Source organism: Paramormyrops kingsleyae, chromosome 12, assembly GCF_048594095.1.
Source record: "Paramormyrops kingsleyae isolate MSU_618 chromosome 12, PKINGS_0.4, whole genome shotgun sequence".
Lineage (NCBI taxonomy): Eukaryota > Metazoa > Chordata > Actinopteri > Osteoglossiformes > Mormyridae > Paramormyrops > Paramormyrops kingsleyae.
The window spans coordinates 11,674,851-11,699,921 of NC_132808.1; the positions used below are offsets into that span (position 1 = coordinate 11,674,851).

At 44.2% G+C, this 25,071-nt stretch overlaps 1 protein-coding gene across 1 annotated transcript in view; it reads left to right on the forward strand.

The window, feature by feature from the left end:
* Positions 1–25,071, forward strand: part of LOC140593642 (uncharacterized) — a 46,328-nt gene that overhangs the window by 15,157 nt on the left and 6,100 nt on the right. Inside the window, exons 12-33 of the mRNA XM_072718691.1 lie at positions 520–630; positions 8,658–8,759; positions 9,561–9,611; positions 9,694–9,769; positions 10,743–10,935; positions 11,063–12,809; positions 13,176–13,349; positions 13,767–13,934; positions 14,071–14,244; positions 14,333–14,506; positions 14,680–14,847; positions 16,571–16,744; positions 18,043–18,216; positions 18,761–18,928; positions 19,200–19,370; positions 19,728–19,901; positions 20,598–20,771; positions 20,918–21,091; positions 21,190–21,363; positions 21,691–21,867; positions 22,615–22,788; positions 22,997–23,170. Coding sequence (XP_072574792.1) covers positions 520–630; positions 8,658–8,759; positions 9,561–9,611; positions 9,694–9,769; positions 10,743–10,935; positions 11,063–12,809; positions 13,176–13,349; positions 13,767–13,934; positions 14,071–14,244; positions 14,333–14,506; positions 14,680–14,847; positions 16,571–16,744; positions 18,043–18,216; positions 18,761–18,928; positions 19,200–19,370; positions 19,728–19,901; positions 20,598–20,771; positions 20,918–21,091; positions 21,190–21,363; positions 21,691–21,867; positions 22,615–22,788; positions 22,997–23,170 — 5,046 coding nt within the window. The remainder of the gene's footprint in view (positions 1–519; positions 631–8,657; positions 8,760–9,560; positions 9,612–9,693; positions 9,770–10,742; positions 10,936–11,062; positions 12,810–13,175; positions 13,350–13,766; positions 13,935–14,070; positions 14,245–14,332; positions 14,507–14,679; positions 14,848–16,570; positions 16,745–18,042; positions 18,217–18,760; positions 18,929–19,199; positions 19,371–19,727; positions 19,902–20,597; positions 20,772–20,917; positions 21,092–21,189; positions 21,364–21,690; positions 21,868–22,614; positions 22,789–22,996; positions 23,171–25,071) is intronic.

Consider the following 25,071-nt stretch of genomic DNA (forward strand, 5'->3'; position numbering starts at 1 on the left):
CTAGTAACCGTAGATTAGTTTGTCAAGAACTTGTAGGGTCAGTAAACTATTGATTCTGGTGATTTTTTTAAATGCTGTTTTAGAAAATGCTTGAATATGACTAATAATGGTCAGACCTACGGTTATGTCTGTTAGAGCAGCAAGATTTAAGATTTGAGCTTTCAGATACTCTAATGATGTTCTCTCATTGAGCTGACAAACTGTAAAGACGTTGCAGATTTCTTAACAGACAGTGATGTAGCTGATCAGGATGCTGTCTGTGTACACCCTGTAGAAAATAATGAAGAAGGAAAGGGTGGGTTTTTGTCAGGCATACTGGCTAGGTGAAGTTGAGACTATGCATGAGCTTCTCAGCAACGTGCACAAAGAGGAACATGGAGGTCTTTACTGTACTCACAATGGTGCTCTTGATGTGGAGTGGAGAATGATCACCACAAATCCTCCTGAAATCAACAACCATTTGGTTTTGGTGTATCACATTTCTCTCTCACTACAACTTTACTCTTTATTACTCTTTAGTAGAGATGAGGAAAGACCAAACTCTCCTGCACCCAGCTGTGTGTCCTTTAAGAGTGACCGGTCCAAGCCACTTTTTGTCAACTTTCAAGATGGAACAGCTACTCCAGACAGGTATTCACTTCTCTTTCTGTTGCTCATTATTAATCCCATCATCAGAGGTACATCTTTAGAGGTAGATCTCCAGACTAGAGTTACTAAAGTTTTATATTTAGTCTGTAATTATTGCAAGACAAATACAGACAGAAAATGCACACAGGTATATATACAGTATATTGTAAAATGTATGTTAAAAAGGACATAATGACTGTGATCATCGGAAACAAACAAACAAAAATAGCGCAATCAACTTGCAATAATCACAGTAATGTAGAATCATTAAAACATCTTTTGGTGAGGAGGGGAATGAATCCATGTGTGCAGATGTGACAGATTGGAGCCATTAGTATCTATATATTTTGTAAACTGATTGGGAAAACACACATTTTTATTATTTTAAGTATGTGAAGGATTTGGAATGCATCTTAGACTGTGAAATTTCTAAGATAAAATAGCTGAAGCACATTTCCCTCTACTCTTTCATTTCTCTCTAAGAGAAGGTATTTATTTCTCTTCCCTTAATCTTGAGACGCATCTTTAGAAGCATTTTCTCAGAATGAAATTTTTACCCTCATTCTAAAGTGATTTGAAAATGAACCTACAATAGACCATAACTTATTGGTACTAACATTGGTGTATTGCTCATTTGGTTTGTAGGACACATAATTTTCTAATTCTCACCCAGTTTCTGTTTTGGTGGCCAGAACTGAGCTCTTCTACACTGAATTGGTTGGAACAGCACAGCAGGGGGTGCCATTTGGATGTGAAATCTGTATCTGCAGTGGGATTTTCAAACCCGAACCAGTCCAAGATTTTGCTAATGTTAATTGTATATGGGGCCATTTCTTATCACCTACTTCAGTATGATACAGCAAATTAAAAATGGAGCTTTTTAATAAGCCTACTTAAACACACAGAACAGGGCCAAGGCCACTAACTTAACACCTCGCTAACCAGATGGTGAACACATGAACACGCCCCTACCCCATAGACCGCCATGTTAAGACGGCACAAGCATGCTGGAACCAAATCAAAACCCGCCCACGTTACATTGCCCGCACCCGAGCCCTGACTGTCCCCAGTCAGCCAGAACCTGATTACAGTCTCTGAAACGGGGCGGGGGTTGACACCGTCTTTGCGACCGTCTGAGCCCTGCGGTAGGAGGTGAGGAAACACTTACCCCGATCGGGGGATTTTCCGCTACAGCCGAGTCACCTGGGTTTCCGGCGTGCGGTTGTTAGGGCGCGAGTCGATCTCGGTGGAGAACTACCACTCGCGCCCGCCTTGCCAACCGCACCCGGTATGCAACGTCCGATAATCGTCCGAGCACCCAACACAAAAGTCTCATCCCCGGCTATGAACATCGTAAACACGCCGCTGCTTTGTCCCATTGTCTTACATGCCAGCTAGTGCACACGGAGGAGTTTGTCCTTCAAACAACAGAAACAGTCCATACCTGGTTTCGTGGGTAGGTCCGGCTGGGGGGGTGACCCGAACACGAGGTCCACGGGAGTGCGCAACTCACGACCTAACATTAAGGCAGCTGGTGTTAACTGCGTAGACTCCTGAACCACTGTACGGTACGCCCACAGCACAAGCGGTAAATGTTCGTCCCAAACTCGCTGCCGATCGCTGGTAAGCACAGCGAGCTGCGTGGTGAGAGTTCGATTAAAGCGCTCCACTAAGCCGTCACTTTCAGGATGGAGGGGCGTGGTGCGTGTCTTTTTCACCTCTAGATGCTCACACACAGCAGCAAACACCTCCACCTCGAAATTGCATCCCTGGTCGCTGTGCAGCTCTTTCGGTGGGCCGAACTGGCTGAAAACTTCATCCACCAGCACTCTTGCTGTGGTGGACGCACTCTGGTCAGGCACCGCGAAAGCCTCCGGCCATTTCGTAAAGTGGTCCATAGCTACCAGCACATAATGGTTACCGCGATCAGACACAGGAAACGATCCGAGAATGTCCACCCCAATTCGTTCCATTGGTGCCCCCACCCTAAAGTCCTGCAACGGGGCAGACGAGCGCTGCGTAAGGCCCTTCTTTGCCGTGCAGGTGTCACAATGGTGAACAAACAATTCACTGTCCGTATGGCAGCCTGGCCAATAAAAGCGCGCACGTAAACACCGCAGAGTCTTACTCACCCCAAAGTGACCCACCCCCGAGTGTCCGTGAACCAAATCCAGCACGCACTCCCGCAGAGTCCTCGGTACCAGCAGCTGCAACAGCTCGCCCGAGCCGCACACCCGTTCCCAGCGATGATAAAGTAATACGTCATACAGGAGGAGGCTAGCCTACTGAGAACACAAAGATTTAAGTTCCAGCCCCTGATGTGCAATCGCTGCATAATCCGGACGCAGGCCCACTCTAACCCACCCCAACACCTCATGCAGGGCCAGATCGTTCTCCTGCTCCGTAACGAGCTGATCACGGTCCAGCTGAGGCACTGGCAAAACAGCTGGTGATGTAGCCCTCGGGGCCGCTGTCACTCGGCTGCACGTAGACTCGTTCGGCTGGTCTTGGTGGCTGGTCTGGTTGGGCGATCTGGGAGGACGATCTAGGAGGATGATCTGGATGGATGATCAGAGTGGATGATCTAGGAGGACGATCCTAGATCATGGTATGGCCGGAAGTGTTTCAAGGCTGCCACTACAGCTAGCAGTTCGCGCTGTGTGACGCAGTAATTCCTCTCTGGACCAGACAAGGCGCGACTGAAATAAGCAATAATGCGCTCCTCTTCCTCTGAAACCTGAGACAGCACAGCCCCCACTCCCACATCGCTCGCGTCCATATCCAAAACAAAAGCACGTGACACGTCTGGGTATTACAAAACTGGGGAGGAGACTAAAGCTGCCCGTAACTGAGCGAAAGCATGCGCATGCACATTGTCCCAGCGAAAAGGTTTGTTCTTTTTAGTTAGTTCGTGCAGAGGGCTTGCAATTGTGGCAAAGTCTTTCACGAAACGGTGATAATAAGAGGCTAATCCCAGAAAAGTTCATAACTGTTGTACACTCACCAGTACTGGCCAATTCTTTACCGCAGAGATTTTAGCTGGATCCGTGGAAATTCCTTTTGAACTAATCACATGGCCCAGAAAAGCAGTCTCTTGCCATAGCAGCTGGCACTTTTTGGGGTTAAGCCACAAGTTCGCCCGCCGGATTGCCAAGAACACTTCCCTTAAGTTAGTGAGTGTGCCCTCAAAGTCTCTCCCGTGCACCAACAAATCGTCCAGGTAAACCACGCAACGATTATGGGGAATATCCGCAAGAACTTTGTCCATCAACCGTTCAAAAGTGGCTGGAGCATTACATAGTGCGAAAGGCATACGCCGGAACTGCCATCAACCTTGCCCGATCGAAAACGTGGTTTTGGGATGTGCCTCCGGAGCGAGCTCTACCTGCCAGTAGCCGCTCCGTAAGTCCAATGGGCAAAGGATAAGAATCTTTACGCGTTACCTCGTTCAGCCGCCGGTAATCCATGCAAAACCGCCAGGAATCATCCTTCTTTCTCACCAGCACAACTGGTGAAGACCACGGTCGGTCCGCAGGCTCGATGACCCCCGACTCAGCCATTTCCCGTAGCTTCTGCTCTGCGATCGCTCGCTTGGCTAAGGGGAGGCGCCAAATGGGAGCTGCATTTCCCGTGTCGATCGTGTGCTGCACCAGGTTGGTATGGGTGCATTCGCTTTCGTCCACCGCAAAAATGTCTGCAAACTCGCACAGGAATAATTCCAATGTCTTTGTCTGTGTCTGACTCAGTCCCGCGCTACCGTGCTGCAACAGTTCGCTCAGTACACTCGCCTTATCTGCGACCGGATGTTTACATGGCGCCTCCACCGGAAGTTCCACCTCTCGGGTACGTGCTGCTACAATGTCCACGCACCCCGTAAAATCCCAGCTGATAAGTCCACCACAGTGTTCCATTTCACCAAAATGTTCAAGCCCAAAATGCAGTCCTCCTCAATATCCCCCACGAAAACTTGTGTAAATAAATCCGTTCGCCCATTCTGACCTGAACCATTACGGCATGCCTTCATCTCTGCTCGGCTGCCCGTGACGGTGCGAATGGTTAAAGCTCGGTCAGGCACTCTGGAAACCTGCTTGCCATGCCCCAGTATTCCACAGCGCAGCAACGAAATAATGGAACCGGTATCCACCAGAGCTCGCAGCAAAACATTGTCCAGAACACAGTTCACGTAAAGTCCAGCATGATTGCCCAAACGTCCCGAACAAAAATTTAATTCACTGGGTGGGGAAACAAAGATGGCAGCGGAAGGCGGCTTCCCCTCGGCACCCCCTGGAACTAGTTTAACTGCGGCTGGGGTACGGCGTCCTCCGGCTCGAGTATGCTGGACACACGGGCCCGGTGTCCTGTCTCCCCGCAGCGGAAGCACGCCTCACGTCCCGCCGCTCTGCGCTGCCAAGAAGTTGCCGGCGCTTGCTCGCCGCCTGGCCGCGGCGGGAATCCCTGCCCCCGGCCAGGTTCCTCTACTCGCTGTTCTACCAGAATCAGTTCTGCTCGCTCCGCCTCACGAAGCGCCTCGGTGAGCGAACGTGGTGCAGCCAGCCTGGTGTGTTCACGAAGACGTGGCGGCTGGAGTCCGCGAAGGAATGCCCGGAGCGCCAGCTCTTCTTGCACCTTGTCCTCGAATTCTGGATAACCCCGATGTGCGAGGCACCTTAGGTCCATGGCGAATGCGCCTAGCTTTTCTTCCGCGCGCTGCTCACGCCTCGCCAGCTCCTTGTACGCCGCCTCTTTTCGATCTCCGGCGCCAAACCGGAAATGGAGCGCCTCCTGCAGTTTCGACCAGTCTTGGCGCTCTCTGGCCCACAGGTCCTCCAGTACACGCAGTGCCTCCTTCCAGCGAGAGCACGACTCTGACGGCGGTTTCAGCGGGGGACCAGCCCGAGACGGCTAACTCCACCTGTGCAAGGTATGCGTTGGGCGCCACGGTGCCATCTTAGGTGGGCAGACACAGCTCACTTCGCCGGCCGTCCACGCACAGAGCTGCCACCAGCTTCGGCGCCAGGTCTTGCGGAGACTCTACGCTGGACTCCGCTCCGAGATCCAGTGTCGGGACTTGCAGTGCGCTCTCTCGCCTCGGCTGCCCTGCTCTTTCTTCCTCAGCAGTCACTCTGCTACCTGACGACCCGCTTGGATCTTTCGTAGTTCCTCGACAGTGTGCTTGAACTCATTCATCTCCATCCCACTTCTGACACCAGTGTAACGTTTTTCTCACGCCGGAACACACTTGGAGAGAGACAAGTTAGCTTGGTTGCTGCCCAATGCAAATGGCTGGGAGAAGTTTATTCACCACACAGTCACAGTACAGCATGGGAAACACATTCACCCCGAGAACCACACTCAGTACAGCGCCACGGCATGAACTAGAGAACGGGTAGCATGGAGCTTTTTAATAAGCCTACTTAAACACACAGAACAGGACCGAGGCCACCAACTTAACACCTCGCTAAGCAGATGGTGAACACATGAACACGCCCCCTACCCCATAGACCGCCATGTTAAGACGGCGCAAAGCATGCTGGAACCAAATCAAAACCCGCCCATGTTACAATATAATATAGGACACCTGGAAGGTGGCTGGGATACTGAATTTCCAATGTGAAGATCCAGCACTTCTCCTCCATCATTACTGTCTTGCTCATCATAATTTCATCCTCAGACACATACTGTATGTAGAAATAGCTTGCCAGAATAGAATTGTTAGCCTCAAAGCAAAATCCACTTTTGTAGTTTTGACTTTAAAATTTTGTCATACGGGTGAGCTGTGCTTTATAACAGTGAGTGATTTAACTACTAATTGTAACTTATTGGCCAGTTTTTTCTTGTTCATGATAATTTTTATTGGTCAGAAATAAACTCATTTATGCTGACATGGATGGAGAAGTAAAGCAGGGGCTATGACATCCATCCATTATCCAAACTGACTTCGGGCTAGAGGTGGGTGTACACCCAGCAATTTATTGCAGTGTTAATCACAAAGGAATCCCATGCATGCATGGAGAGAACATACAAACTCCACACAGCAAGGCCCCAACAGTACAGCAGGTTCCAACCCAAAATCTTCTTGCTGTGACACTAGGGGTGCATTCTGACCATTGTGTCCAACAGTAATTTGTGGTGAAAATGTCCAAGATGCTGTCCTACTTGACTCCCATGCATGCTCATGATGTACCCAGAATCACATTTGCCCCTGGGGGAAAATTCCCTACCACTTCTAAATCAAATGGTAACAGTATAAACCCCTGACGATCTGTGTCTAAAATGATTCTTTGGAAGAGATGAGAACTACTTGAACTACCTCAGAATTGGGACAGCTGTAAGAGTGTAGAAACCCAGACACTTGGTCCATGCCATAGACTCCACAATGAGCATGACCAGCGTGAGCTCGTTGCAGCGTAGTCAGTGTGCCTTTTGGACTTTCACTTTGGACAGTAGCTCCACCTAATGTTAAAACTAAGAAGTACAATATAGTAAAGCACAAATTTCATGTGCGGGCCATATTCCATTATATATTTAGAATTTGCTGCGCTCCAATTAAGAACGGACCGCGGGCCACAGCTGGCCAGCGGGCCATAGTTTGGACACCCCTGTTCTAGCCTTCCTGATCAGTGTTGTGAATAGCGATCAGAGACGAAGCGGACCCCGGAATGCAGGAGAATGTTTTATTTAAGAATAAGCCGGGTGCATCCAAATCCGAAGGGGCTAGACAGGCGGAGAGTCGGGTTGGTCGCGGGAGGTCAGAAGCCGGGGTGGTCAATCCTACAGAAAGAGACAAGACAAGGGAGCGATGGGACTGGACGGTGGACGAAGGGAAACCAGGACAGCAGGACAGGCAGGATCGGGTGGACAGGTGGAGATGATCAGGGAAGCTTGGCAGGGATGACAACAGGAGACAATGAGGTAGGGAGGACAGGAGGGTTCGACGGAAGACAGAAAAGCGCTCGGTATGTGTCATGGGTAGGCAACAATACTTCGCAACCCGTAGAGCTTTGCGTTGGGCTTAAATAACTTGGCTGGATTGTGATGAATGCCTGCAGCGGTATGGCCCCGCCCCTGTGGGCGTGACAATCAGTTTGTTTGTTTAATCATCAACCTATTTAGATTATTAAATTTACTTGAGGTTGCCAGAGTTATCAGAGACAGGGTTTGTCAGTATTGTCTAGTCCACCACCTTTGAACACATGCTTACTTTTTGGTTAACATACATAATACACATGAGAAATAATTAGAAAATCAGCAAAAAAATAAAACTCTAAAAAAAAAAACTTTGAATACTACAAAGAGGAAAAAGGCAAATATTCAAATACTGTAATAAGAGACTACTAGGCTAACAATATGTTAATGGTTTAATTCTCCTAGTAGTAAGCACCTCTATTAGCTCTCTATAGTTAACCTGTTGATTATGAGGAGGGTGAGGGTGAGATTTCCTCGGCTTTTTGGGTAAGTAGGTGCTTCTGGAAGTCTCCATGAGGTCCTCTTTTATATGCACACAAAGGAATTTGGAACTCTTCACTGTGTCCATGATGGTGCTGTTAAGGATCCTTGTGATCCACCTGATAATCTTTATTTTGCGAGAATAACTAGACCAGGGGTCGGCAACCTTAGGCACACGTGCCACTTGTGGAATGTTGGCACGCTGACGGACTTTTCGTGACGTCACATGCCACAACGTGGGATAAACACGATGGAGTACAAGCATCAGTACACGATCTGTGCCACCTGCCGATCCGATCTGCGCATGGGGGTTAGGGTTAGGAGCAGATGTTCAAAGGGTTAGGGTTAGGATCGGATGTTCAGCGTGACACGCAGCCCCTCGCTCGCTAAAGATACTCTAACCCCTCCCTCCTCCTGGCCGCACAATAGCCCCCCTCCCCGGTAAATACGCGTCAACCCCCCTCCAAGAAAATATCTAATTGGCACTCCATGTCAAAAAGGTTGCTGACCCCTGGACTAGACTTTATCATATACAGGTGCTTCAGAATTTATTCAGCAAAATATGCTTTCTCTGTACTCTTTAGTGGAACTGAGGAAAGGCCAAATTCTCATGGATCCAGATGTGTGTCTCTTAAGAGTGACCAGTCCAAGCTGCTCTCTATTTTAGATTCAACTCAAGTAAACAGGTAAAAGATAAGCTTCAGTGCTTTCTCTGCTCTTCATCACAGTGAAAAGATCTCAAATGACAACATACCAGGTCATGAATAAGCTTATAAACCCAGAGGAAAATCATCCACTAGTAAAGTTACCAAATACTGAGCCTTACTATTACATACGAAAATAATTAATTATGCTCAGTGCTGTCCAGAAGAGGGCAAGCTGATCATGGATGGCTGAAATGGTTGCTTATACAGTATTATTTTTTAAAACTCAAACAAATCACTATCTTCCCAAAGGTTTGTGGACCCCTAATCATCACACCCATATGTGCTTGTTGTACATCCGATTTATTTTAGATTTATTTTATTGGTATTAAAGGCTTCACATTTTCTATTAGATTTTCATGAGGAGGTCTGGGGTGTTCCACTTCATCCCAAAGCTGTTCAGTATGGTTGAGGTCAGGGCTCTGTAGACCACTCAAGTTCTTTCACACCAACCTTAACACACCATGTCTTTATGGCTTTGTGCACAGGGGCATCATCATACTGTAACAGGTTTGGGTCTCTTAATTCCAGTGAAGGGATCTGTAATGCTACAGCATACAAATGCTTTCTATACAATTGGGTGCTACCAACTTTGTGGCAACAGTTTGGGGAAGAACCACATATGTAATGTAACGGTCATGTGTGCATACTTTTGGATATATAGAGTACATACAATATGTACGGATTATTTATGTTTATTGAACATTATTAGACAGCAAAGTGTTTTTTTTAAAGTACATTCTTCTCTCTCTCTCTATCTCGACAAAATTCCTTCCGAGCTAGACCGCATACACCTAGCAGTAAGAAAACAACAAGGATACCCTCTAAGGGAAGGTAATTATGTTTTTCATTTAACACTATCGTTTATTGGAAGAAATTAAACTACTAATCATAAAATTATTTATTTTGACTGCAGAAATTTTCATGTGGCTGCTGAAAAGACCTCCAAATTAGATAAGAAGATTACAGACTTTCTCTGCAACATCTTTAATGTAAGACTTACATTATCTACATTAATGCTTCCCACGGTGTCAACCAGTACACTTTTCAGAAATCATTTTGGGATATTTATTTCAGATGATAAGCATCCAAAAAATATCTGTCACATTAAGAAGAAAGAAAGTAAGAAAGTACTGTCGTGGAAACTCGTCCGTTAATTTAAATCCACAAGCAGGCAGACAAATCGAAAACATGAGACAGAAACGTAATCCTACTGTAGGAAAAGCACGGATCAGGCGATCAACAAACAACAATAAAGGGGCTAGGCAGAATATCAGAAATCCCGGAAAGGCTATGGTCAAAAAAACAAAACAAACACAGATATATTGTTCAGCAGAGATACTCTCAAGGAAAACACTCTATAGCTTCGCAAGGAGCCACTGACTGAATCTCTCCTTATAAACAGTCTTAGAATGTCTGTCTTGATTGGATGCACCTGCATCCAGTTCGTAGTCCGGAGAGCCAGAACACATGCGCACGTTGGCCATCTTGATCTGTAGTCCATAGCCAACATGTACCTGACAGATAATTGTTAACATCAATACAAGATTTTTGTTATGCAACATTCTACCCTGGCTCTGCAGCGCTACGGAAAAGCTGCGCTCCTCTCAGCTGCGTCTGCGTAATAATGGATACTATTTAAGGACTCGCTCGCGCAAAGTAGCTTTAAGGCTACTTTCAGTTATTGCCGAGCTTTTGATTTATGTTTCTGTTTACGGTTTTTGCCCTGATTCATATTGTGATTTATATAACTTTCACTTTCTGCTCTGTGATCCCTGCACATGCATCCTGCACACACCCTGCCTAACGTGACAATTTAACATAAAGAAAGACCTCTCTATTCTTTATGTACCTGCTGTGTGTAGAATGTTTTTCATAAAGATTCAAATGAAATATTAGAATGTTGCAAAGAGGGCAAAAAAAAATTATGTTCTGCATTTAATTTTCTCTGTGTCTTTTGTAAAGGATCTTGAAAATAAAATGATCGTATTTATAAAACATGAGCTGGACATGTTTAAGAAATTCCTGAGAAAAGAAAACACAAGTTATTATGGAGATGTGAGAGAAGATATGTGGAGTATTAAAGAAGCAGCTCTTGATATGGCATTGTACTTTCTAAACCTGATGGAACAAAAGGATCTTGCTGATGCACTCCTAGGTAAGAGATCAAATGAGGACAAAACCCAGTAGACAAGTGGACCATCTATAGCTTCTATACTTTCTTACTATTTCAGAACAGTTATTTAATTAATGTTTTCTTGTGTTTTATTATCATATAACTATAGATGCACTAATAGGATTTCAGCAGCGTGCTCTCAGATCAAATCTGTGTAAGAAGTTTCATCATGTATGTGAAGGAATTGCAAAGCAGGGAGAGTCCAACACTCTGAACAAGATCTATACAGATCTGTACATGACTACTGCTGGAAGTGGACAAATGAATGAACAACATGAGGTGACACAAATTGAAAAAGCTGAAAAAAGTCAAATGGAGCAAGAGAAAAAAATTGAATGCAACAGCATGTTTGAACCATTACCTGAAGAAGACACACCCAGGACTGTGGTGACACAGGGGGTCGCTGGCATTGGAAAATCCATCTGTGTGCAGAAGTTTATTCTAGACTGGGCTGAAGAGAAAGAACATCAGGACATCAAGTTCATATTTCCACTGCCTTTCAGAGAACTGAACCTGGAGAAGAAAGTGCGCAGTTTAAAGGACATCATCTACAATTTTTTCCCAAAAGTAAAAGGACTGAGATTCACAGATAGGTATAAAGTCTTGTTTATCTTTGATGGCCTGGATGAGTGTCGACTTCCTCTAAAATTCCATGAAAATGAGAAGTGGACTGATGCATCAATGCCAGCCCCCCTGGACACTATACTGACAAACCTCATTGCAGGAAATCTGCTTCCATCTGCTCTCATCTGGATTACCACTCGACCAGCAGCAGCTGCTAAGATCCCTGCTGAACATGTGCACCGGGTCACAGAGGTGCGTGGCTTCAATGATGTACAAAAGGTGGAGTACTTCAAGAAGAAAATCATGGATGAGACTCTGGCCAACAAAATCATCGATCATCTTAAAAAATCAAGAAGTCTCTTCATCATGTGTCATATTCCAGTCTTCTGTTGGATTTCAGCTACTGTATTTGAGGGGATTTTAAGAGACTCCGAGAGTGAAGACATTCCACAGACTCTGACGGAGATGTACACATATTTCCTGATCTTTCAGACCGTACAGGGGGACAAGAAATTCAATAGAAAGAATGCTTCAGACATTCCATGGGATCAAAAGGAAATTCTTTCACTGGCAAAACTTGCCTTTAGTCACCTGGAAAAAAATAACCTGATTTTCTATGCAGAAGATCTAGAATCCTGTGGACTTGACCCTAATAACATAACAGTGTACTCAGGATTGTGCACTCAGGAGACCAGCAGATTTCTAGGCACAGTTTTCAGCTTTGTGCATCTCAGCATTCAGGAGTTCATTGCTGCTTTACATGCATACGCATGTCTCAGAAATGAAAACAAGAATGTTTTTGAAATATCAGAGGAGAGCAAAGAAACAAAAGTGATTGATGTGCTGAAGATTACAGTGGACAAGGCTTTGGAGAGTGAAAACGGACACTTGGATCTTTTCCTTCGCTTCCTTCTGGGCCTGTCACTGGAGTCTAATCAGAAGCTCATTCGAGGTCTACTGACACACACAGGAAGCAGCTCTGACTGCCAAAAGGACATAGTTCAGTACATCAAGTCCAAACTTGAAGAAAATCCATCTCCTGAGAGAGCAATCAATCTGTTCTACTGTCTGAATGAGTTAAATGATGATTCACTAGTGAAAGAGATCCAAAACTCCATGAGCTCAGGACGTCTCTCTCAATCTGAGCTCACACCTGCTCAGTGGCATGCTCTGGTCTTTGTGCTGCTGACATCAAAGAAGAATCTGGAAGTGTTTGAGCTACAGAAGTTTATAAAGTCAGATGAATGCTTTAAGAGACTCCAGCCAGTCGTCCAGGAAGCAACAACAGCTCTGTAAGTAAAACATTCTTCATTCGGCTGGTTTTCTGCCCCTAAAGCTTGGTCATAGTTACACTAATGGCAAGAAATATTAATCAGTTGGCATAAACACTATGAACAATGAAATTACATAAACATTGTGTCATGCTTTTTCCTGCTGTCTGCAAATTGCATTCAAATGAATTTGTGGTGTAGTATATAATTATGTGGACACCAAAATATCAGAAGCTTATATATGTGTTTGCTGAGTATCTCATTCCAGAACCATGGACATTAATACAGATTTTCTTTTTGCTGCTATAATGGGTGAAAAGATTAAGCGAGGTTGTGGTGGTGCAACTAAGGACAGATGATTTTATTACTGCCAAATTCTGCTTTCAGGCTCAGTGAGTGTAACCTGACAGAGAGAAGCTGCTCGACTTTACACACAGTTCTCAGCTCAGAATCCTCCAAACTGACTGAGGTGGAGCTGAGCAGGAATCCGCTGAAGGACTCAGCAGTGACGCTGCTTTGTGCTGGACTGAAGAGTCCAAACTGTAAACTGGAGAAACTCAGGTCAGTTCATCTCTCCTATTAAACTAAACCTCAGCAGAAGGATTGCTTTTATATCCTCTTTATACCACAAGTGAACACTGAATGAAGTGTTTGGAAAAAGAATTTCAGGTTAATGACTAGATACAGCTTACATGTTCAGATGAGATAAATATTTCTTTCTGATATGAATCCATACTAAAAAAACAAGCCCTGATATAATTATTATATTAAAAACCTTAATGATGCTGTACACATCAAACAATGAAAGAACTGAATGAAAAAGGAGTCATAAGTATACTTAATTACATTAAGAAATAGAAAGTAGTTGCAAGGTGACTAAGTGTGAATCACGTGTGTGCAAATCTTATAAAAAAGAAAATGTTAGATTTCATGTTGTGATCTTCACAATTAAATAACAAAAGGCTTTTATCCTCTTAGACTTTCAGACTGCAGTATAACAGAGGAAGGATACGCTGCTCTGGCTGAAGCTCTGAAATCATCACACCTGATAGAGCTGGATCTCAGAGGGAACGACCCTGGAGCATCAGGAGTGAAGATGCTCACTGATTTACTGCAGGATCCAGACTGTACACTGGAGACACTGAGGTGAAAAATATGTACCAGGGTTAATTACCTCAATATAAAATCCACTTTAATACTCTAACAAAACACTAACCATATACAGTTCAATGTAAAGAGAATTATGCTAATAATGTAATCTGTCTTTGTTCCGTCACTGCAGGTTGTTGAAAAGTGATGATGCAGTGAAGGCCTGTAATTTTCTGACTGGGGTTCTGGGTAAAAACCCCTTACTGCAGACAGAACTGGATCTGAGTGGAAAAATACTTAAAGACTCAGAAGTGAAGCAGCTCCCTGCTCTACTGGAGGATTCACACTGCAGACCTGAGAAACTCACGTGTGTATTGTAATATTATTTATGACATCACTGCTGTCAGCTCTGTTTATTATTCTTAAACTAAAATGAGTTTGCCCTCAATCATTAGGATAAAGAACAGCGGTGTCACAGAAGAAGCCTGCTCTGCTTTGACTTCGTCTTTCCAATCAAATCCTGCACACATACAAGAGCTGGACCTGAGTGAGAATAAATTTGAAAACTCTGGAGTGAAGGAGCTTTGTGCACTGCTGCAACATCAGCCCTGTAAGCTGCAGATACTGAGGTCAGGTTCTGCTTCTGCTCTTTCAAATTTACCAAAGAGCTCATGATATCTACATGCAAACTGCAAACAAACATAGAACATATCAGTTCTTAAATGGCCTTGGCATTAAGTATTATATTGTATAGATGTTCATCAGACTATTATAATAATGGCATCCAATGTTCTCTGTTTAGACTTTCAGACTGCAGTATAACAGAGGAAGGATACGCTGCTCTGGCTGAAGCTCTGACATCATCACACCTGATAGAGCTGGATCTCAGAGGGAACGACCCTGGAGCATCAGGAGTGAAGCTGCTGACTGATTTACGGCAGGATCCAGACTGTAGTCTAAAAACACTCAAGTGAGCAAATTGTAAATAACAAATGTTTAAAAGGAAAATGTTCAATGTTTAAATGGAAAGAACCAAAATGGGTTGCTTTTATTAAGGCCCATAATAATTTCTTATTCTAACAATCAGTTTTTTTTATAACAGTATAAAATGTATTCTTCTATTATAAACCAACATTTGAAACGTTTTATAATTTTTTAATAATTTAATGATAAGGTCAAAGATATTTTCAGAAATAAAGATAAAAACTGGCCTAAAAAATGAATAGTCCAGAATACTATGGTGAGGCAGACTGGGGTGGTGGTCCCCTTATTTAAGAAAGGGGACCGGAGGGTGTGTTCCAACTACAGGGGGATCACACTTCTCAGCCTCCCTGGGAAGGTCTATTCCAGGGTACTGGAGAGGAGGGTGAGATCGATAGTCGAATCTCGGATTCAGGAGGAACAATGCGGTTTTCGTCCTGGTCGTGGAACACTGGACCAGCTTTATACCCTTGCAGGGGTACTGGAGGGGGCCTGGGAGTTTGCCTATCCAGTCTACATGTGTTTTGTAGATTTGGAAAAGGCTTACGACCGGGTTCCCCGAGGTGCTCTGTGGGGGGTGCTTCGAGAGTATGGGGTCCGGGGTCCACTGTTGTGGGCGATCAGGTCCCTGTACGAACGGAGCAGAAGCTTGGTCCGCATTGCCGGCAATAAGTCGGACGTGTTCCAGGTGCGTGTTGGGCTCCGCCAAGGCTGCCCTTTGTCATCGGTCCTGTTTATCATATTTATGGACAGGATTTCTAGGCGCAGCCAAGGCGTTGAGGGTGTCCAGTTTGGTGACCTCAGGATTGCCTCGCTGCTTTTTGCAGACGATGTCGTCCTGTTGGCTTCATCTGCTGGGGATCTCCAGCAGGCACTGGGGCGGTTCGCAGCCGAGTGCGAAGCGGCAGGGATGAGGATTAGCACCTCCAAGTCCGAGACCATGGTTCTCAGCCGGAAACGGGTGGTTTGCCCTCTTCGGGTTGGGGAAGACGTACTGCCTCAAGTGGAGGAGTTTAAGTATCTCGGGGTCTTGTTCACGAGTGAGGGTAGGCGGGATCGGGAGTTGGATAGACGGATCGGAGCGGCGTCTGCAGTTCTGCAGGCGCTTAACCGGTCCGTCGTGGCTAAGAAAGAACTGAGCCAAAAAGCCAAACTCTCGATCTATTGGTCCATCTTTGTCCCTACCCTCACCTATGGTCATGAGCTATGGGTAATGACCGAAAGAACGAGATCGCGAATACAAGCGGCCGAAATGAGGTTTCTCCGCAGGGTGTCTGGGCTCTCCCTTAGGGATAGGGTGAGAAGTTCGGATATCCGGGAGGGCCTCGGAGTAGAACCGCTGCTCCTTCACGTCGAAAGGAGCCAGTTGAGGTGGTTTGGACATCTGGTGCGGATGCCTCCTGGGCGGGTACCCAGGGAGGTTTTCCATGCCTGTCCTACAGGGAGGAGGCCCCGAGGCAGGCCCAGGACTCGCTGGAGGGATTATATCTCTCGGCTGGCCTGGGAACGCCTCGGTGTCCCCCCCGAGGAGCTGGTGGGGTTAGCTGGGGAGAGGGAGGCCTGGGTGCCTCTACTGAAGCTGCTACCCCCGCGACCCGAACCCCGGACAAGCGGAAGATGATGGATGGATGGATGGACTATGGTGAGGTAGAGTTAAGATAATACTCTTGATATTTATAATGTTGTTAGAGTAAACTTTTCCTCCTTCACAGACTGGTGAAAAGTCCTGAAGCAGAGAAAGCTTGTGATAATCTGAGTAAAGTTCTGGGTACAAACCCCTTACTGCAGACGGATCTGAATCTGAGTGGAAAAATAGACGGAGACTCAGGAGTGAAGCAGCTCTCTGCCCTACTGAAGGATCCACACTGCAGACCTGAGAAACTCACGTGTGTACATTAAATTATTATTATTTCATTGTAATTTATTTCAATTTACTCGGTAATATATTTAGATGTATACTGTAAGTAATTAGAAAACACAGTGGTTCAACAGGTAGCGTTGTCTTGCAGGACCAGGGTCTCTAGTATGGAGTTTCACATGTTCATGCTTATGTCCATGTGGGTTTCTACTGGGTTTCACTGGGGTGGATTGGCTATGCTAAATCAGAACCTCCCAGGAGAGCATTCTGAGTTTCCTGCGAGTGTGAGCTGGGAAGCTTTCTAGAGAAGAGACTTCAGACTCAATAGTTGAACCCAGGAATCTGAAATTATATCATGGGCATCCAAGCCATGAAACATTGGACCAGCTCTTTATATTTGCTGTTTTGTGAAGAGAATCAGAATTATTTTAATCCACATTTCTACATGTATTTAGTAAATTTGAAGAGGATATATGATCATGTGCATTACCTTGATTTTTTGTAGGTGGTTCTATAGATAACTGGGTCTCTACTTCATGTGGTCCAGTCTCTATAAGTAGTCAAAATTGTGTCTGTATTCATGGCATAAAGTCAGAATTGTTGGATTTTGTTAAGGGTGTGTCTTTTTGTGCAGACAATATTGATGGGTTGTTCAGTGTGGAAGGTATAGCTCACATCCTTGCTATTTTTATTATCATCTGAGGTTGGCCTTCGATAAACATTTGAACATTTTTCTGCTGAATATGAACCAGCTGGGATAGATATTAGCTCCTCCAAGTCTGAGGGCATGGTTTGTTTCTTGTAAAGAGTGGGGAAGGGAGTCACCTTGTCCTGGACTGTGTCAGAGCAGCAGTGATAGTCATAGTGAAACTGGTCTATGGTGATCTACTGTATCTTCCTAACCTTACCTGTGATCCTAAGCTGTGGGCAATAACTGAAAGAAAAGGCTGTGAGTTCAGACAGCAAAAAAGGTTCCTCTGTGGGAGTGCTGGCCTTAATCTCTGTGATAGGGTAAGAGCTCTAGCACCCAGGACAGCCTGAGAGTACAGCCAATGCTAATCCAAAACCAGAGGAGAAGGTCATGGTGGTTTAGACTGCTGGCAAGGACACCCCCTGGTCAGCTTCCTTTACAATGTATCAGGCCCATAACAGTGTCTTCAATTGAAGATGAAATTCATAGTTGTGGCAGTGTTTAGATCCATAAATATAAATTAAGAATGACAGATCAAAACTTAAACATTGAACTTTTATTACCTGAACTTTCATTATTTTACATGCATTCTGTGGCTGAACTCACTGGAAAAGTTGTGACATTTTTCTTTTTAGACTTACTGAATGTGGTCTAATGATGGAAAGCTGTCAGTCTCTGGCTGAAGTTTTCAGCTCAAACCCCTGTTTTCTAACGGAGGTGGACTTGAGTAAGAACAGCCTACAGAATTCGGGTGTCCAGCAGTTATCTGAAGGACTGAAGAATCCACGCTGTAAACTGAAGAAATTAAGGTACAGTAATACCTGTCTATTTTATACAGTGTGATAGTAATACTGGTACTATTAATAAAAATAATATAAAATCATGTAGTAAAGCGTGTGGTTATTGTTATACAGATATTACAGATTAGGTTTTTTTAACTTTTATTTTGAAGCTTAAGAATGATCAGTTGTCCGAATATATAAAACAATTTCACCATGTTATTATTATTATTTTTACTGAAACACAAAAATCTAATTTCACATACTGTATATACACTCTTTTAAATTAAGTCTTCAACACATACATATATGTAATTATGTAAATGTAATTTTTGAAAGAATTCTCATTTAGATGTAGGCTGAAGAAATCCATGTCAAATGTTTATCCTTTCTCAGCGTAGATTGTTTCATTAAAGTACATCACATGCTTGGTTTTGAATGTATAATTTTCAAAATATAAATAAAAACTTAGTGCCATATTTCTCAGTGTATGAAAACTCTTCTTAATTCTATATTGCTTCCATAGATGTTGATCCATTTTATTCTATATCCTCTATGACCATATTTTACACAGACTTTCAGACTGCAGTATAACACAGGAAGGATACGCTGCTCTGGCTGAAGCTCTGAAATCATCACACCTGATAGAGCTGGATCTCAGAGGGAACGACCCTGGAGCATCAGGAGTGAAGCTGCTCACTGATTTACAAAAGAATCGACATCACAAAACAGTGACACTGAGGTGATTCTTCTATTAACTATAGTAAATTTATACTGTACAAAGAACTGTGAGAGTTTCTGTGAAAAAATGGATAAAATTTATAATTGAATGCAATTTATGCAGTTTATTTGACTAGACCTTAATTTTTTTCTGGGATGCTCCATCCAATGGCCACTTTCATTTAAATTTTAAGAGAGAAGTAATCATGAAATAAACAAAAGCAGCCATACTGTTCTTGTTATTCCTATTATTGTAGAAACACCAAGTACAAGCAAATATTTATTTTTTACAGTTTGTTGAAAACTGCTGCACAAGAGGCATGTACTTGGCTGACTTCAGTTGTAAATCAGAACCCTTTACTCCTGAAAGAGCTGGATCTGAGTAAGAAAGATCTAGGAGACTCAGGAGTTGAGAAGCTCTCAGCTCTACTGGAAGACTCACACTGTAAATTTCAGAAAGTTGTGTAAGTATTTTTATTTTTGCATCACTATCAGATGAGTTCTACTAACAAAATGTTTTCTAGTGGGATTAATTACATATCAAGTATGCACAAATGTATTTTAAACTACAAAGTTACAGACGAGTAGAAATGTGCAATGTTTGGCGTTTTCAAATAAATCTCAAAACAGGATTTAACCTGTTAGACATAACAGACAAGACCAATTAAAAGAGGAATAAATTAATACAATTTTGTTAGAAATAATCTTGAATCCAGAATGTGTTTGAACTTTGCTGATGATAAAATTTCTTGATTTTAATGTAATATCTGCAGAATGATGATTCAGTATGTAGCTCTGTTAACATCATATTTCATATTTAGGCTGAATGAATGTAATGTGACTGTGGAGAGCTGTTCAGCTTTAGCCAGCGCTCTCAAGTTAGAGTCCTGTAGTGTGAGAGAGCTGGACCTGAGCTACAACAGTCTGCAGGATTCAGGAGTCACTCAGCTTTCTGCTGGACTGAAAAGTGCTCACTGTAAACTGCAGATTCTGAGGTAAGGTCATTTCTCATAGAGTGATGAACAGATAGAACAGAGTCAGATATAACACTATGGGTCGTATCTTACACCTGGTGCAAAGCAGAGCCAAGCGTGATGCAATATTAGAGATGCGAGTGACAGTTGGAAAGGACACAGTTGCTATTTTCCCATCCAGTGCCCTGTGGATTAAATAACAAATGCACTTGTTCCTACCTGAGCACCCATCGGAGTGTTGATCTTAAAATGAGGCGTGGTCAGTTGCATTGAGACAGTGGAAAGTGATTGTGAAATTGACCATCAAAACCTGATCTGAAGTCAGTGACGCAGTATTTTGCTGTAATTTTAAGGACACTTTATCAGTAATGTGTGCCTGCATAGGCGGGTTCACAATGTACACACACTCTGCTTGTTACACACACAAGGAAATGCAGCAGTGTACAAACATACACAAGATTAAAGATAAAGATTACAATGTGAAAGATTCTTATTTTATTATTGGTGCTGTTGCTGTAGATGATCTGCTCGAACGCTTTCACGTCACAACAGGAAACAGCCACGCCCAAAACACACTCATGTATACTCCCTAATGCATGAGCTTCAGTCCATGAGCTTACAGTAGGTCATTAAAATAGGGCCGAATGACTCAGTAAATGTTGCTGATTACAGTTCTTAAATACTAAAACTGTATTTTATTCCTAATTTCATGTTTAGGTTTAACACGTGTGGTATAACTGAGGGAAGCTGTTCAGCTCTAGCTGAAGTTCTCAGCTCTGAGTTTTCCCAGCTGAGAGAGCTGGACCTGAGCTCCAACAGTCTGCAGGATTCAGGAGTCACTCAGCTTTGTGCTGGACTGAAAAGTGCTCACTGTAAACTTCAGATTCTGAGGTAAGGTCATTTCTGTTATAGTAATTTAGTCAGGACAGATACAAATAAGCAAAATGTGCGTGAATTTTGGTATATACTGTAACATGCTTATTGTGCTGAATTTGTATGTTCATAGTTGTTCTTCCTTCCTCTGATTTCATGTTTAGGTTTAACACGTGTGGTATAACTGAGGGAAGCTGTTCAGCTCTAGCTGAAGTTCTCAGCTCTGAGTTTTCCCAGCTGAGAGAGCTGGACCTGAGCTCCAACAGTCTGCAGGATTCAGGAGTCACTCAGCTTTCTGCTGGACTGAAGAATCCACAGTCTCCATTCAGAATAATGAGGTGAAGAACAACAGTTAAAGAGCTGAATTAAAAGACTGCATTCTTCTCCGCCAGATGAGATCTGATGTGTTGGTTGTGCTCCTTCTTTCCTTCTGCAGACTGTGTAAGTGCAGTGTAGCAGCTGAAGCCTGTGCTGCTTTGGCTACAGCTCTGTCAGAAAATCCCTCACATCTCGTAGAGCTGGATCTGAGCGGGAATAAAGTAGGAGACTCGGGAATAAAGCACATCTCTGATCTACTACAGAACTCACACTGCCTCCTGGAAAAACTCAAGTATGACATTTCACAAATCAGGACTATTACACTATTACACTATTACATTTGAAATGTTTTTTACATTTTTTGAGACACAAACTTCTAGTCGTTAATTATGTAATCTTATATAGCCTTTACATTCCAGTTAGAAATCGTCTATGGTGAAATAATTAAACATAAATTATATGATAAATGCAAAGTTTATAGAATTGATAAAGTGTGTAATTTGTAGTAACATTCAATTATATATCATAGTAAATGTTAAAGTTTGTTCATGTGATGACTTTCCCCAGACTCGTATATGAAAGATGCTAAAACTACACTTTCATTTTTATTCTTCTTCAGTGTGAATGATAATAATATCACAGGGGAAGGATACGCTGCTCTCGCTACAGCAGTGAATTCAAACCCCTCATCACACCTGATAGAGCTGGATCTCAGAGGGAACGACCCTGGAGCATCAGGAGTGAAGCTGCTCACTGATTTACAAAATAATCAGGATTACAAACTGGAGACGCTGAGGTGAGAAAATAAAACAATTTAATTCTGCTTAATGGTTTAATCTAGAATTATTTGAGGCCACTACATCACACTGTAGTGTTCCGCTGGTTTGCTGATTATCCAGGAAACAGTGCTGGATCGAGTTTTGTGCTTGAACAGTTATGAATAGTAAAGGTAAAGACTGATAATGAAGCATTTGATTAAGGAATGAAGATTAGTGTGCACTGATTGTGTAACAGATATAGCTGGATAAGGAAAGACATTGAGAAGAGAAACTGAAGCTCAGCTAAAGCCCATAACAATCAGGACAAAATTGATAACATCTTCAAAAAGCTTTTCAAAATTATGTTGCATTACCTCAAAATAAGAAATTTTAAAGTCATGATGTAACATTGCTGTGGTAAAGCTAGTTTTCTATTTGTATTTAATTTTTACATTATTTTTTTTTTTGCTAAAAGTGAAGCGTAAAAGAACTCTAAATTTTAAATTTTGGGGATTCCATATTATCAAGAAAATTTAAGAACTTAGTTTAAAGCTACCCAGTGCTTAGTTTAGTTTTTTTTGATTGGAAGACTCAAAATAAATCATTTTCAACAACAGATTGAACCATAAAAACGAAACTCAGCAAATAGAAACATGCACGTGTGATTTTAGCTAATCAATGATTGGATTTATAATATACCAAAGTTTCCAGTTTCCTGATCATGCATATTCTGATTTAAAATTTGAGTTTTTACCATGTCTAATATATTCTTTCTTTCTCTGCAGGTTGTTGAAAAGTCCTGCTGCAGAAAAAGCCTTTGATTTCCTTGATAGCATCCTGAAAAAGAACCCCTTACTGCAGACAGAACTGGATCTGAGTGAGAAAATAAAGGGAGACTCAGAGGTGAAGCAGCTCTCTGCTCTACTGGAGGATTCACACTGCAGACCTGAGATACTCAGGTTAGTGTTTCTCAGTTATTCACTTACATTTAAATTAAAACAGTAAAGTGAATTCCTTTCAGAATGTAATATCTGTGTTTAATGTTTAACTGCATATAACCTAATTAATGAATATTTTCCATTTTTAAACCTATATTTTACATTAAGCACAACATGACAATGTTTAAACAAAAGGCTTCTCTTACTTGTTCTCTCTCTCTGTATCCAGGATTAATAACTGCTGCATGGGAAGTGAAGGTTGTTCTGCTCTGGCATCAGCTCTGAGTTTAAACCCCTCACACCTGAGAGAGCTGGAGCTGAGTGGGAATACACTGGGATCATCAGGAATGAAGGAGCTCTGTGCTCTGCTGAGCAATAAACAATTCAAACTGCTGAAACTGGGGTAATGTTATTCATTACAATAAAATCAATAATATCAGAAAACTTTATGAATGCATTCTGGCAATATACACTATCTATAGTGTTACTGTTTATTCTTGATAAATGTAATTATTATTATTACAGAAAAAAAATATTTTATTTATTCTGTTTTACCTACAACCACAAGCTGGATTAAGTGAAACTATAATTATTACTAAAAGTAATAAAAAACCTTCTGGAAATGTTAAACACTGGTCACAAACTATCAGATAATCAACAGATTATAATAATATATTATAATTCTACAGATTATAATAGGGTGGTACATAGGTTTGCAGTGATTTTGAAGGACATTTATTCGTGATTTTCTAAAATAATACACAGAGTTAGTCTTTAGAGTAATCGTCATTAGATTCTCCGGTCCATTGTGTCGCATCTTCCTCCAACCTGTTACGCTTCGGCGAGCGAGCGAGCCGGGAAACAGGCGAGGCAAGCCGAGAATGCAGGAAAACGGGGCTTTATTCGGGCAGACAGGGGCAAGACAGCGACAAACATCAATGACGGATCTGGGGAAGACTGACTCAGACACGGACTAAATACGAAAGACAAGCCGAGACAACAAGGAACAGCTGGGCACGATCGGGAAAGCACACGTGGATAATGAGGGGGCGTGGCACACATCAGGAGCGGACGGAGCGGATCATGACAGAACCCCCCCCCAAAGGCGCGCACACCGGGCGCGCCTGGGAGGAGGCGACGGACGAGACCGGGGAACAGGACCTGGAAGACAAAAGCAGAACGTCAACGAGACACTGGAAACAAGACAGAGGTACAGAACAAGAACAAGGACCAGAAAAACGACAGGACCCGACACAAGACAGGAAACGCAGACAGGCAGATCAAGAAAGGAGACAGAGAGGGGACAGAAAATGAAGGAACAAAAGGGCCGGGAGTGAACACGGGAGGCACAGAGGGACGAGAAAAGGCAGGACGAGCAAAGGGACCAGAAGGGAACGGAGGAGGCACAGAGGGACGAGGAGCCAAAACTGGAGGGACAAAGGGACCAGGAGGGGACGGAGGAGACACAGAGGGACGAGGAACCGAATCAGGAGGAACAAAGGGACGAGGAGACGGAACAAAGGGAGGAGAAAGAATAGGGCGAGCTCGAGGGAACCCAGGCGGGCGAGGGAAGGCAGCCGCAGGGGCCACAGGTGGAAGGGAGACCGGAGCAGGAAGGGACCACACAGGGGAGACGGAGACAGACGTAGGGACCGACAAAGGACACAAGGAGGGAGCAGGAGGGAACACTGGCACAGGTGGAGGCGTAGCCGGAGCCAGGGTAGTCGCCCTCCGACGCCCAGCCGAAGTGGGAGGGCCCGGAGGCGGCCGACGAGGCGCCGACGGAGGGACCACAGGCGGGCGACGAGGCACCGGAGGGAGCTCCGGAGGCGACAGCCGAGCCGGAGCCGTAGGACCCGCAGGCAGCCACCGAACCACGGCAAGGGGGCGCACGGGCGAGCCAGGAGTCAGGGTAGGCGGTACCAGGGACCGACGTCTGTGTCCCCGTCCCTTACGGGAAACAGACAGGCGCGGTCCTGGGGTGTGTCGGCCTTGCTGAGGCAAGGGTGAGGGAGTCAAGAGGGAGGTTAGTGTTAGGTGAACAGAAGTCAAAGCCTCCGCAGAGGCAACAGGTGGGGCAGTCAGAGCCGCGGGCGTGGCCGCAGGCGGGGCAGCCGGAGCCGCGGGCGTGGCCGCGGGCGGAGCAGCCAGAGCGACGGCCTTAGACGGGGCCGCGGGCAGAGCGGCGGCCTCAGGTGGGGCCGCGGGCCTGGCTGTGGCAGCGGGCGGAGCCGCGGGTGCGGCCGGCTGGACCGGCGAGCAGGGCTGGACCGGCGTGCAGGGCTGGGCCGGCTGGACCGGCGA